This window comes from Alnus glutinosa, chromosome 1 (assembly GCF_958979055.1).
Source record: "Alnus glutinosa chromosome 1, dhAlnGlut1.1, whole genome shotgun sequence".
Lineage (NCBI taxonomy): Eukaryota > Viridiplantae > Streptophyta > Magnoliopsida > Fagales > Betulaceae > Alnus > Alnus glutinosa.
In genome coordinates, this window is record NC_084886.1 from 18,492,265 (window position 1) to 18,505,833 (window position 13,569).

Here is a 13,569-nt window from a genome sequence, read left to right on the forward strand (position 1 = left end):
ACACAAACAAAGCAATATCATTATGACGTTATCAATATTCAATAATCATAATCTTTGACTTACAATACGTTGCTCAGGATTAGGAATTGAGCTTAAAAATCTAACCTAAAATATGGTTCTGAGTTGAGTGACTTCGGCCTTAGGGTTGCAGCGTTGTTATTCTACTTTCTATGTTTAGTGGTTGAGAGGTGTTAGGTGCACAACTTGTATACAACAATCCATATGTGTAATGATATTTCAACATTTTTTTTTTAATCATTAACCATATGGATTGTTGTGCAGAAGTTGTGCAAATATCATTACACTTAGTGGTTTAGCACCCTTGGAATTATGTTGCTAATTGTGTTGGAGCATGCTGCGTTGGGTTTTATGGTGTTTGACATAGAAGATGTTTGCTTTATAGACAACTTTTTTTATTTTGCTACGGTTTGCCTTAGCCAAGGGCCAATAGGGCAAGTCCTTTAATGACAAGACCAAGCCATTTAATAGGTGGGGCCAGGCTTTTTAATGGGTAGAGGTGAGACAATTACTTTGACCCAGAAACAATATTCCTTCACCTTTTGATTTGAGATTTCAAAGAATTGAGAGGAGGCCATGTGTACTTCCTAGCATAAATTAATACCAATATATATATTTTTTAAATATATATTTTAATTAAGACTATGGAAATTAACCCGAAATATTTTGGATCATCAAATATCTTTCAATTTATATACATAACCTTTTTAAAAATACTTTGAACGTTCGCTGCTAGCCGAACGATCATACATGAACATTTGCGTAGTTATACACATTACAAAAAAAAAGAGCATTTATGGACAGTTTTTTTAAAACCGTCTGTAAAAAAATTATTATATAAAACCGTCCATAAAATTTCATACGGTTTTAAATAAACCGTCTGAAAATTTTCATTTCCAGACGGTTTTATAAAAACCGTCTATAAATTTATAGACGGTTTTTTTCTAAACCGTCTGTAAATAATATTTCCAGACGGTTTAGTTAAAACCGTCTGAAATTTTATGGACGGTTTTTACCAAATCGTCTGGAAAAACTTTTTCCCATCAATCCACGTTATTCCCCTTTATTTCACAATATCCCTCCGATTTCTTTCTGAACCAAAATCACAACCGTCCGATTAAAACCTTCACGCACACTAGCTGTATTAGTTACATCGATCTCTTAAAACCAGTTTTTAAAACCTTCAATTCACGCACACTGTATTCGTAAAACCAGCCATCGATCTGCTTCTCTCTCTCTAGCTCTCTCTCTCGTTCTTCTTCTTCCTCCGGCCCAATCCCCAAATTTCTCTCGTCTCTCTCTGTCTCGCTATCTTACTAATATTTCTTCTTTTGTTGTTGTTGTTGTTGTTTTTTTTTTTTTTTTTTTTTTTTTTTTTTTTTTTTTTTCCAGAAGATGACGACGACTCACCCCACCGCCTCTAGACTCGTTCGCCAGTGACAGAGATCTAGGCGTCGAGGTCTCGCTGAGGGGCTGATTTTGACGTCGTGGTGATGGAGATCAAGGCTTCGAACTCCGATCCGCTCCAGGCCCAATTTTTGGAAGATGGGGTTCGATCTTCCACTTTTTCTCCCCTTTTGAACTTTCTTGGAACTGTGTTTGCCGGATTTTAATGTTGGGTTGGATTTTTTGGGTTAGATTTTATGGGGGGAGGAAGGGGAAGATTTCGTCGGCCCTTGAAAAAGCTTTCGGCGAGAGAGAGAAAAAAAAAAAGGTTGTCGGCGAGGGCCAAAAACAGAGCATCGCTGGCGATGGAAAAAAAAAAGGCAATAATGTCGGAAACGATAAAAATTCTGGACATATTTAGACATTCTGGACGATATTTAGACATTTCTGGATATATAAGAAATAAATAGAGACAGAAGGGAAAAAAAAAAAAAAATTAAGTCTGGACGATTTTGGGCAAAACAGTCCAGAACTGTTTCTGGACGGTTTGGACCAAACCATCTGGAATTCCGGACGGTTTTGCCCAAACCGTCCAGAAATTCATTTAGCGACTTTATATACTGGATAGTTTAAAACCGACCAGAAAAAACCGTCTGAAATTGATTCCAAACGGTTTTTTTTGGCATTTTTGGATGGTTTAAAACCGTCCAGAATTTGGTTTTTTTTTTTTTTATTTTTTTTTTATTTTTTTATTTTTATTTTTTTGTAGTGACACAATCATTCGAAGGTTGTCGTATACTACTAAGAAAGTACATCCCACGCATTTGGTGTTTACGTCATATCGTACCATGAACGTTCGAGTCGTACATCGATTGATCGTGAAAACCCTAATAGTACACGAACGTTCGACAGATGACAGTACTACAAAAATCAAATCATCCTTATCCTCAAAACCTATTTTTCCTATAAATATGATCCCTTTTGCCCCTTCAGACACAATCCCTCTCCCAGGCCTCCTATAACCCCATTTCCTAGAGAGAGATATTTTAGAGAGAGAATGAGGAGCTTTAGAGGTTGTTTCACCCTCACTAAGATAAACCTTGATGCCTAAACTCGTTTTTCATATTATTAGTACTCAATCGTTATGATTTATTGTGTTTTTACAAGTTTTAAGCACACCATAGTGAGTGTTATAAATTGTTCATTTTAAAAGAAAATGGTTTAATTTTTTTTTAAATCAATTTTAATTTCAACGATCAATCACATTGATATGTTTTAACATATTTTTATTAGGCTATTAGAAGCTTTGGTTAAAGATTGATACGTTTTGGGTAGAAGTTTTGGGTCGTTCATTCATTTTAGTACCATTCGAAACGTTCGATAGTCCCTAGCCAAACATTCGATACTCGTAGAACGAACGATTGATGCTAAGGCTGAATGTTTGAAGAAACTCAAAATCACTGATTTAGGATTTTTAATAATGATTTAGTGCATCTAATTCTTCATTAGGGTCTTACGTGCTTAGCTTAGACTTTTGAGTGATTATTTATAATATAGGATGTGCATCACAATGGAAATCAAAGATGTCCGAACTTATAGATGGGCAGACGAGGTAAGTAAATACTTACAAAAACTGGTCTCACTTTAACGTGCGATATGTCAACGGATTGAGTATGCTTTATTTTCCTTAATAATATCCATGAGCCTGCTAATTTTTATAACATATTTATAATTGTTTCAAGACGAGTATTACTTATTTTATGATTACAATAAATGAACTATAATCACATCGTATGACATACTACACCAGTACGTGCGGTAAGATGGCCATGGGCTTTCTATTTGGGCTTGACCCTATGGTCACATAGGGTACTTTGATGTTATGATGAGCTTTGGATCCAATGATTGTTTTGTGACCGGCACACCATTTACGAATGGGGGTTACAATTATTGCGTTACTCGTAACGTGGGCTACCTGAAGTCGAACTTGGTTGGACTGCTAGTATATGATGGTATGCTCACAATATCCATGTCACCGATGTTATAGTACAGGTCACTCGGGACAGCCTCAATCTTGCCGGGAAGTGGTTAATATCATGGGTGGCTTTTACGGAGAACAACTATGACCTAATATCTATATATATATATATTACATATTTTCTCTACATTAAAATATTAGTACTTGTCATTGGAATTAAACTATCAATTATTAAAAACAAACTACTTTTTTTTTGGCGTAATAACGGAGGCAATATACATCATTTTGTGAAAAACAAAAAACCCAAGTTTATATTTCCATAGTCATTAAAAGTCACTTAAGGCTTATAAGATAACAAGTTTTGTAATGATTTATTAACTAAGTCGTAAACTTACGTGATTATTTTCCTTTCCCCATGAAACACCTCGGTGTTTACAATTTAGTAGGTTACCAATATTTAGAACGAAAGATTCGCTAGGATGAAGACTCCAATTGAATGGCTCGCAGTAGTATGTTTGGTTTATTTAAGTCCTATTAGAGAATTATATTGGAAGCTCTAAGTTTGTAATCGATAATACGTTAAGAGATGATTAAACTTAATAATCTGATATCATGATTTCCGCTTTCTGCATACCTTTACTTTGATAAGATTATAGGTAATTGAACAAGTCAATTACCAGTTAATTGATTTGGAGGAATCGTCAGTAAATACAATAACATAATTTTGGGCTCATTACACGATGGCCTATATTAGCCCCCTTCTTGCCCCGCCTATGATATGGAGTAAAGGATTGGTGAAGACAATGCTTAGATTTGGTGTGTTTTTTACATGAAAAAACACTAGGTAGACTAATCTCGTTCAAACAATAGGGTTCATGTTTGAACAAGACGGCCCTTGAATGCCTTGTAACCATGATTGAAAACCACTAAAATGTGTCAATCACATAGTGCCTCGTTCGAACCCACAATCACAGCCCGCTCAAACAAGATTGTCTAGGGTTGAAAAATATGTTTTTTTTTTTTCCAAAGGAAAGAGGAAGTTTTAGGAATTTAGGAAGATAGGTTTCAGAAGGAGGTTCAGAGAAGTTTAAGAGTAAAGCAAAAATTAGGATATTAGTAAGTTGGAACCCTGACTAACGTAATAAACTTTAAGCAGTTTTTAACCAAGACGATTATCATTGGGTAATAACGAAAGAGTTCGCTACTATGGCATTTGAAGTGTGATCAACTGTAACAATGGAACAACAATGATCACCATAGGTTTTTCTTTTACGACAAGTAGTAGTCTTGCACCACGAAGCATTGCAACTAATTAATAGGGAGTTTTATTTCCAGTTTATTCTCGGCTTAGTTAAATTCTTAGTCACATTCCACATACAATTACATGTTCTTAGGGTAATATCGAAGTGGCTATATATAAAAACTTAAACTGTATCTCTCTAATGAGGAAGAAAGTTGTTTGTTTTTAAATGAAGAGGGGAATTAATAGAAGGAATCTCATTGCAATTAACAAACGGTAAAATTTTCCTTTTTACAATTGCAGTAATTTGAGGGGAAAAAAACAAGAAAAAGAATTAAGAACCCAAAAATGACAAGTCAGAGGAAAGATAAAACAACATAAAGTACTCCTAAGTGTTTGAGAAATAGCATTTTTAACTTGTTGACAACACTGTAGATCCTTCTTATCCGCCTACCTGAGCTAGTAACGTTTGGGTGTTGAATTTTTTAGAATTAGAATTTAATTCTAATTCACTGCCCGAATCTCGAGGTTTGACTTTGTGAGATAAAATTTGAAAAAGTTAAATAAAATATAATTTGTTTTGAGAAAAGTAGAATTGAATCTTGATTCAATTCCATACCCAAATGAACCATCAATAGGTTCAATTTTTCACTCATTTTAATCATGGTAGAGGCAAGATTAGACTTAAAAGTGGCAAAGGTGAGGCTTGGATTTGGGATGTTTTTTACATCGGAAAACACTAGGTAGTGTATTCTTGTCCGAACTGTATGGTTCATGTTTGAGGGAGACGAGCCTTGACAGCCTTGTAACCACAGTTGAAGACCATTAGAACATGTCAATCACAGAGCCTACTGTTCGAACCTACAATCTCAAGCTGCTTGAACAAGATTGACCAGGGTTGAAAACTACAGATTTTTTTTCCAAGGAAAGAGGAAGTTTTAGGGAATTTAGGAAGACAGGTTTCGAAAGGAGGTTCGAATAAGTTTAGGAGTAAAGTAAAAATTAGGGTATTGGTAAGTTGGAACCCTGACTAACATAACAATTTTAAGCAGTTTTTTACAAAGACGATTATCATAGGGTAATAACAGAGAGTTTAGTGCTTAGGCGTTTGGAGTGTGATCAACTGTAACAATGTAATAACAATTATCACCATAGGTTTCTCTCTTATAACAAGTGGTAGTCTTGCACCAGGAAGCATTGCAACTAATTAACAAGGCGTTTTATTTCTAGTTTATTCTAGGCATAGTAAAATGCTTAGCCATGTTAATTCCTTGAACAATTACATACTTGTTGGGTAATATCGAAATATATCTCTCCAACGAGGATGAAAGTTGTTTGTTTCTAAAGGAATGCGGGATTTAGTACAAGGAATCTCATTACAATTAACAAACTATAAAATTTCCCTTTTTACAATTGCAATAATTTGAAGAAAAAAAAAACAATTAATAACAAAAAAATGACAAACTGGAGGAACGAAACAAGTTTTATACTCTTAAGTGTTTGAGAAATAGCATCTTTAACTAGTTGACAGCACTGCAAATCCTTCTTATCTGCCCAGCTGAGCCAGTGAGAGGTTCAATTTCACTCATTTTGATCATGGCAGAGGCAAAATCAGACTTAAAAGTGGCAGGGCTTCTACTATATTCTGAAACAACATTGTCTGTCGACCCTCCACTAAAGAGGACTTGATCTGATGCAAGGAGACCTTTCTTTTGAATTAAATTCTTGAAGTAGTTGTTATCAAAAGAATTTGGTGTCACCAAATCCAACGCTGCCAAGTTTTGATCACCACCCGTAACTGGACAACGGCGCTTGCGAGTGTTGGCAAATCCGGCATCAATGTCACTCTCGTCGTCGTATATCCGGTCTCGAAATGTGGTGCATCGTGCTTGCCCTAGTGTGTGGGAACCTGCATTAATTTGAACATTAATTTTGTTAAAGTATTGATTAAATGATTAAATTTACTATTTTCTATTAATTTAAAATTTTGGGATCGATGAGTGGTGATTTAAACAGGATATATATGAGAGCTGATCGATTAAGTCTTAAGTTCAAATCCTATCTTTATCATTTTACCTCTCATATCAATCAAATATTCGAGGTGCATGTTGGGCTAACCTGATAAAGCGACCATATCTCTTGCACTAAGGCCTTTGCCAGCAAAGTTAGAAATAAGTTTGTCTAGGTTGTCTGCAGCAGTTGGAAGTTCTCTCTCGGCTAGAGTTAAGCTTGCAGTGGTGGAATCCCTTCTTCCGAGCTTCACCGTCCAGGATGGGCCACCCACCTGTTTTTTCAGAGAGAAACTTGATCATCAGAATGTTATCTTTGATTTTGCAAAAGATATATATATCCATAGCGCACAAGTGAGAAGAATATATATATATATATCTATATTGAGAGTTTGAATGATCAGAGCTATATATGTATACTCACAGCAACTGATGCGTCTCGTGCTGCCAGCGCAAGAATATCTGCGCAGGATACAACTCCAGGGCATGTCTTCTCTACCTCAGCTTTGGCACTGTCAATGACTTCATAACCTCTTACAGAATCCTTATTTTGCAATGCGTTTCTTTCGGCGTCCTTCAGTAGAATCGATGCATCACAGCCCTGCACGAAACAATCATGGAAATGGAGACGAACAAGAGATGCCGCCATCCGACGTTCGCTTGAAACTGCTGTTCTAATAGCAGTCCGAATAGTGCTCAGTGCATTCGGACACGTGTTGTCATAAAACTTAGGAGACAGATGGGCTTTGCAATCGGTGCTCAAAAACAGCAACATAAGCAAAACAGCTGCAACGTTGAAAGAATTTCTCGTCCAACTCTTTTTAACCATTGGTGCTGCCATATCTTCGAGCTTCCAATGATCAACTATGTTATACGTTAAGCAAAAGAAAGTAGTGGAGAAAGAATGAAAGATGATGTTGGATAAAGCTGAATGCTCCCATCAATTTATATACAGCACAAATATGGGATACAGTTTGTCTGGGTCACTACTTTCGGCAAAAATTAACGCGCAATTGCCACTCTCAGGCTAGCTTGATGACTACTTCTCCTTTGAACATTCTTAGCTCTTAACTACATATAATAAAATAAGAATACAAGTCAATGATAAAATTCTTTACGTTATAATATATCTATATATATATATAGAGAGAGAGAGAGAGAGAGAGAGAGAGAGAGGGAGAGAGATACATATATGCACAAAGTTCTCGTAGATGTAAGTTTGAACTGGCTCCTTGGCATGCAGTTGGAGCCCGATCCGAAGAGTTCAAAGTTTGAAATTTTGGACCAAAATTAATGCAGTAGGGCCTTACAATTAAAATGGTCGGCAGGCTTGATTTGTTCTCTTCTCTTTGTCTGTACGTGATGACGGCAGCCCACGTTAAACAGTACTTACGTTTTGTTTTTAAACTTACTGCTACAATTTTAATATTATTTTCATGGAAAGGAGATGATGAGAAAATTGTTGGCAAGTACTTGGCTGGTACAAATTAATACAGTTAGGGGGGAGAGGCTATGATTAATTAATATTTTTCACTCCTCCAGCAAAAAGAAAATGGAGAAAAAAGTACTGTTAGATTTTGTTAATTATTATTCAAACCGTTTAGGTCGATCAATTAAAAATTTACAATACTTAATCTTAATCTTAAAATTTATTTTTGTAGGACAGTATGTGTAGCATTTGATCATTGGTACGTAAAACGCATGGTGGTCAAAGAATCACGACTTTTGGCTATTACTTTTCTTTTTTTTTCCTAATAAATAAAAAAGTGTTTCTATTCATCAAGCCTACGGAAACTTTCCACTGTCATTTAAGTCTTTGGCCAATATTCAGCCAGCGACAATTTCAAGTTGATCAATAATATATATATTGTCAATGATATATAAGGTAGTTGCAGGTAATTTAAAAGCAATATAATTTGTGGAGAAGAGAAATTAATGATGAGGCATGAAAGTTTGAAATCCGATCCCGGCCTGCCAAATAATCATACATTAATTATCCCACAATCACATGCATCTTAATGTTTCAAATATTAATAACTGGAAAATTGCAGCAGCAAAGTCTGAAAATTGTAGCTATATATATATATATATATCTCCGATTACTTTACGTACTCTTCTTTTACCGTGGATTCAAAAGTCTATTCAGTTCAGCCTTCCGGATTCCTCAACCCTAAAACCGTGTGCGACGTCTTTAGCTTAGCTTGTTAGAAAATCATATTTTTCTATTCTAGACAGTCTTGTTTGAAATTTGTTCGGACAGAACTTCTAACGGTACTGCATTTTGAGTATACCCTAAACACTTCTGTTTGAACGGCCATTACATAAAAAAGAAATAAAAGAACAAAAAAGAAAAGAAGAGAAAAGACCCACACTACAAAAGAAAAAGCACTTCTTGGCATTAATAACAAATGGTATCTTTTCTATTGTGGCACATTGTTGGAACATGGCTGGTAACAAAAGAATCATTTATGGCGTTTTACAATGCGCCAAGAATGTACAACTTTCTTGACACATAATTTTATTTGCCAAGAAAATTGTAAATTTATTTATTTATTTTACATTTAAATGTGTCAGAATATTATAATTTAATGGCATATAAATTAAAATTCCTGCCATTTAGGCATATGCCAGAATGTTTACTTTGTTAACATGCATTTCTCAACAAATTTTTCAACTTCTTTTTCTCTATTCTATAGGTAGATATACAATTTTTTACAGTTGCACTGGATATATTTTGCCAATAAGGTGTGTTAGCTCTCATAAACTTGTTAAACAAAACATGTTCCATTTGCATAAAATGATACTCGTGGTAAAGTATCATATGAGAAGCAAGCTCTCTTATATTCTTATGATTATAAGAAAAATTTGAATTGGAGCTCGCATTGCCACCATCAGAATCGAATGTAAGCACCTTCTGCTTCTTGTTAGCTGCTATGTGTGGAATACAGTTATTCAAGTGCCTACAAAATTGAGTTGTGGCGCCCGAACTAGAAATGCCAATGATGGATTTATAGTGAATGCATTGAGCTTTCTTAACACCAGATTGCACTACTTCCTTAAAGTCCTTCTAAATTGGAGAAATCATCTTCCTTGGTTTCCTTTCATAAGCATGCTTTTGAGGATCATCCTCTTGGACCTCCTCAGCCACAAAAGCACCTTAATTCCCCAATGAGGACAACGTTTCCACCAGGACCACCACTATCAAGTGATTCAAGACTTTCATATCCTTCATCATCCGATGTGATATTCATGAGATTTAGGTTCACATCAAGTGAACCTTCATCTCCATGGGCAATGGCTACCAGCTCGTCCATGGACAGTTTTTTAGTAATTGACTGCATTAGAATAATAAACACAAACATACACAGAGCATTAAATAAAAATAATGAATAATAAATCAAATAAAAATATTTAAATAGCATCATATTCATACTACAAATTAAATGGTAAATGATAAACAACATCAGCTTGTGTCATTTTTCCCGATTTTTCTAGAACCCAAACAGAGACAGAGAGTTGAAAAAAAAAATCATAGTGTTTTATACAGAGCATTAAATAAAAAAGAAACTATAATAAATCAAACTTAAATATTTAAATAGCATCGTACTGCAAATTAAATGATAAACGATAAACAACATCATATAAGATTGTATCCTTACACCTTAGGGAAACAGTTTCTCAGAATCCAAACAGAGACATAGAAATAGAATTGAAAGAAAAAAAAAAATCATAGTATATATATGGTATTATACTAGTTACAAAGAAGTTGAAAGAACCCAAACATTTTTCTCATTGTATATCAAACAACTGAAACAAATCAAATAAGGAAAAAGCTTTCTTGAAATATATATATATCTTTTGTCTTTATTTTCTGAAAAAAAAAAAAAAATCATGGATAAATGAGAAAAAATGATTTTTTTTTTTTTTTCTTTCCCTTTCTCGATTATCATAAGACCCAAAGCTTAGGGCAAGAGTAATGGTGAGAAAGAGTCAAAGAAGATGAACAAGATCACAAGATAGGCTAAAAGAATGAAGGAGAAAGAGAGATTAACCAAACAAATCGTAACGCCTATGAGATTTTTGGAGAAAGCACTCAAATCTCAGAGTTCTTTCTACAAGAGAGTAATCGAACTGAGTAACAAAGAACAAATAACAAACAAAAAAAAATGAAATATTTATATAACCCATAAGATGATGAAGCTGAAGCGTGCGATTGTCGTCCTCATACTCCAGATTTGACTGCCAAATCGTAGAGGTGAACCTTCGAGATCTAGTTCTACAGAGAGAAGATGAGAGAGGTTGGATTCTTGAGGAAAAGCTGCTGGCGGTGACGGATAGAGACGCTTGTAAAAGAGAGGCATATCAAATCTCATTGAATGTAGGATGTGGGTAGTTGAGGGCAATAAGTGCTTTAGTCTGTTGAGGTGAGAAACCAAAGAGTTGAGAAGATGAGTGAGTGGTGAGAGTCTCGAAGACTCTTCAAGTCTTCTTTAAGCGTGAAACACTGAAACCTCTAAAAACTAAAAATATCTTGCTTTTCATCTTTATTTGGCTGTGAAGATCCAATGGCCAAATAAATGATGCTTTTCGAATTTCAATCTTGTTTGGCTGTCGGTGTCTGTCGATGAATCTCGAGGTCTATTGAAATTTGGAGAAAGTTAGAAACCAAAGAGGCTAACAAGTTAACACTTAACGACAATTAAGTGTCTAACTATCTAAGACAAATAGTCTTTTAGTTGATAGATTTTAACTTTTATATATATATATATATATATATATATATATATATATATATAAAGTACTCCTAAGTGTTTGAGAAATAGCATTTTTAACTTGTTGACAACACTGTAGATCATTCTTATTTGCCCAGCTGAGCCTGTAAGAGGTTCAATTTCACTCATTTTAATCATGGCAAAGGCAAAATTAGACTTAAAAGTGGCAAAGGAGATGCTTAGATTTGAGGTGTTTTTTACATCGGAAAACACTAGGTAGTGTAATCTCGTCCGAACCGTATGGTTCATGTTTGAATGAGACGAGCCCTGACATCCTTGTAACCACAATTGAAAACCATTAGAACATGTCAATCACAGAGCCCATCGTTCGAACCTACAATCGCAAGCCGCTTGAACAAGATTGACCGGGGTTGAAAACTATAGTTTTTTTCCCAAGGAAAGAGGAAGTTTTAGGGAATTTAGGCATATAGGTTTCGGAAGGAGGTTCAAATAAGTTTAGAAATAAAGTAACAATTTAGGTATTGGTAAGTTGGAACCCTAACTAACATAACAATTTTAAGCAGTTTTTTACAAAGACGATTATCATAGGATAATAACAAAGAGTTTAGTGCTTTGGCGTTTGGAGCGTCATCAACTGTAACAATGTAATAACAATTATCACCATAGGTTTCTCATTACAATTAACAAACTGTAAAATTTCCCTTTTTACAATTGCAATAATTCAAAAAAAAAACAATTAATAACAAAAACATGACATACTGGAGGAACGAAACAAGTTGCATACTCCTAAGTGTTTGAGAAATAGCATTTTTAACTAGCTAGTTGGCAGCACTACAGATCCTTCTTATCTGCCCAGCTGAGCCAGTGAGAGGTTCAATTTCACTCATTTTAATCATGGCAGAGGCAAAATCAGACTTAAAAGTAGCAGGGCTTCTACTATATTCCGAAACAACACTGTCTGTCGACCCTCCACTAAAGAGGATTTGATCTGATGGAAGGAGACCCTTCTTTTGAATTAAATTCTTGAAGTAGTTGTTGTCAAAAGAATTTGGTGTCACCAAGTCCAGCGCTGCCAAGTTTTGATCGCCACCAGTAACAGGACAACGACGCTTGCGAGTGCTAGTAAATCCAGCATCAATGTCACTCTCGTCGTCGTATATCCGGTTTCGAAATGTGATGCATCGAGCTTGCCCTAGTGTGTGGGAACCTGCATTAATTTGGACATTAATTTTGTTAAAGTATTGATTAAATGATCAAATTTACTATTTCCTATCAATTTAAGATTTTGGGATCGATGAGTGGTGATTTAAACATGATATGGGAGCTGATCAGGTCCTGAATTCTAACCCTAACTCTATCATTCATCTCCTATTTTAATTAAATATTCGAGGTGTTGGGCTAACCTGACAAAGCGACCATATCTCTTGCACTAAGGCCTTTGCCAGCAAAGTTAGAAATAAGTTTGTCAAGGCTGTCTGCGGCAGTTGGAAGTTCTCTCTCGGCTAGTGTTAAGCTTGCAGTTGTGGAATCTCTTCTTCCGAGCTTCACTGTCCAAGATGGGCCACCCACCTGTTTTTTCAGAGAGAAACTCGATCATCAAAATGTCATCTTTGATTTTGCAAAAGATATATATTTCCAAAGCGCACAAGTGAGAAGAATATATATATATATATATATATATATATATATATATATATATATATATATATATATATATATATATATATTGAGAGTTTGAATGATCAGAGCTATATATGTATACTCACAGCAACTGATGCGTCTCGTGCTGCCAGCGCAAGAATATCTGCGCAGGATACAACTCCAGGGCATGTCTTCTCTACCTCAGCTTTGGCACTGTCAATGACTTCATAACCTCTTACAGAATCCTTATTTTGCAATGCGTTTCTTTCGGCGTCCTTCAGTAGAATCGATGCATCACAGCCCTGCACGAAACAATCATGGAAATGGAGACGAACAAGAGATGCCGCCATCCGACGTTCGCGTGAAACTGCTGTTCTAATAGCAGTCCGAATAGTGCTCAGTGCATTCGGACACGTGTTGTCATAAAACTTTGGAGACAGATGCGCCTCGCAATTGGTGCTGAAAAACAGCAACATAAGCACAACAGCTGCAATGTTGAAAGAATTTCTCATCCAACTCTTTTTAACCATTGGTGCTGCCATATCTTCGAGCTTCCAATGATCG

The 13,569-nt window shown here is 35.4% G+C and overlaps 2 protein-coding genes across 2 annotated transcripts; both read right to left on the reverse strand.

The window, feature by feature from the left end:
- Positions 1–5,692: 5,692 nt before the first annotated feature.
- On the reverse strand, positions 5,693–7,539 carry LOC133858633 (lignin-forming anionic peroxidase-like). Its single transcript, XM_062294108.1, has 3 exons — positions 7,056–7,539; positions 6,741–6,906; positions 5,693–6,531 (listed from the first exon to the last, which is right to left on the reverse strand). Exons 1-3 carry the CDS (start codon positions 7,470–7,472, stop codon positions 6,143–6,145), a joined length of 972 nt encoding a protein of 323 aa, XP_062150092.1. The 5' UTR covers positions 7,473–7,539; the 3' UTR covers positions 5,693–6,142.
- Positions 7,540–12,049: 4,510 nt separating this feature from the next.
- On the reverse strand, positions 12,050–13,569 carry LOC133858634 (lignin-forming anionic peroxidase-like). The gene is made up of 3 exons (XM_062294109.1): positions 13,131–13,569; positions 12,768–12,933; positions 12,050–12,571 (listed from the first exon to the last, which is right to left on the reverse strand). Exons 1-3 carry the CDS (start codon positions 13,545–13,547, stop codon positions 12,183–12,185), a joined length of 972 nt encoding a protein of 323 aa, XP_062150093.1. The 5' UTR covers positions 13,548–13,569; the 3' UTR covers positions 12,050–12,182.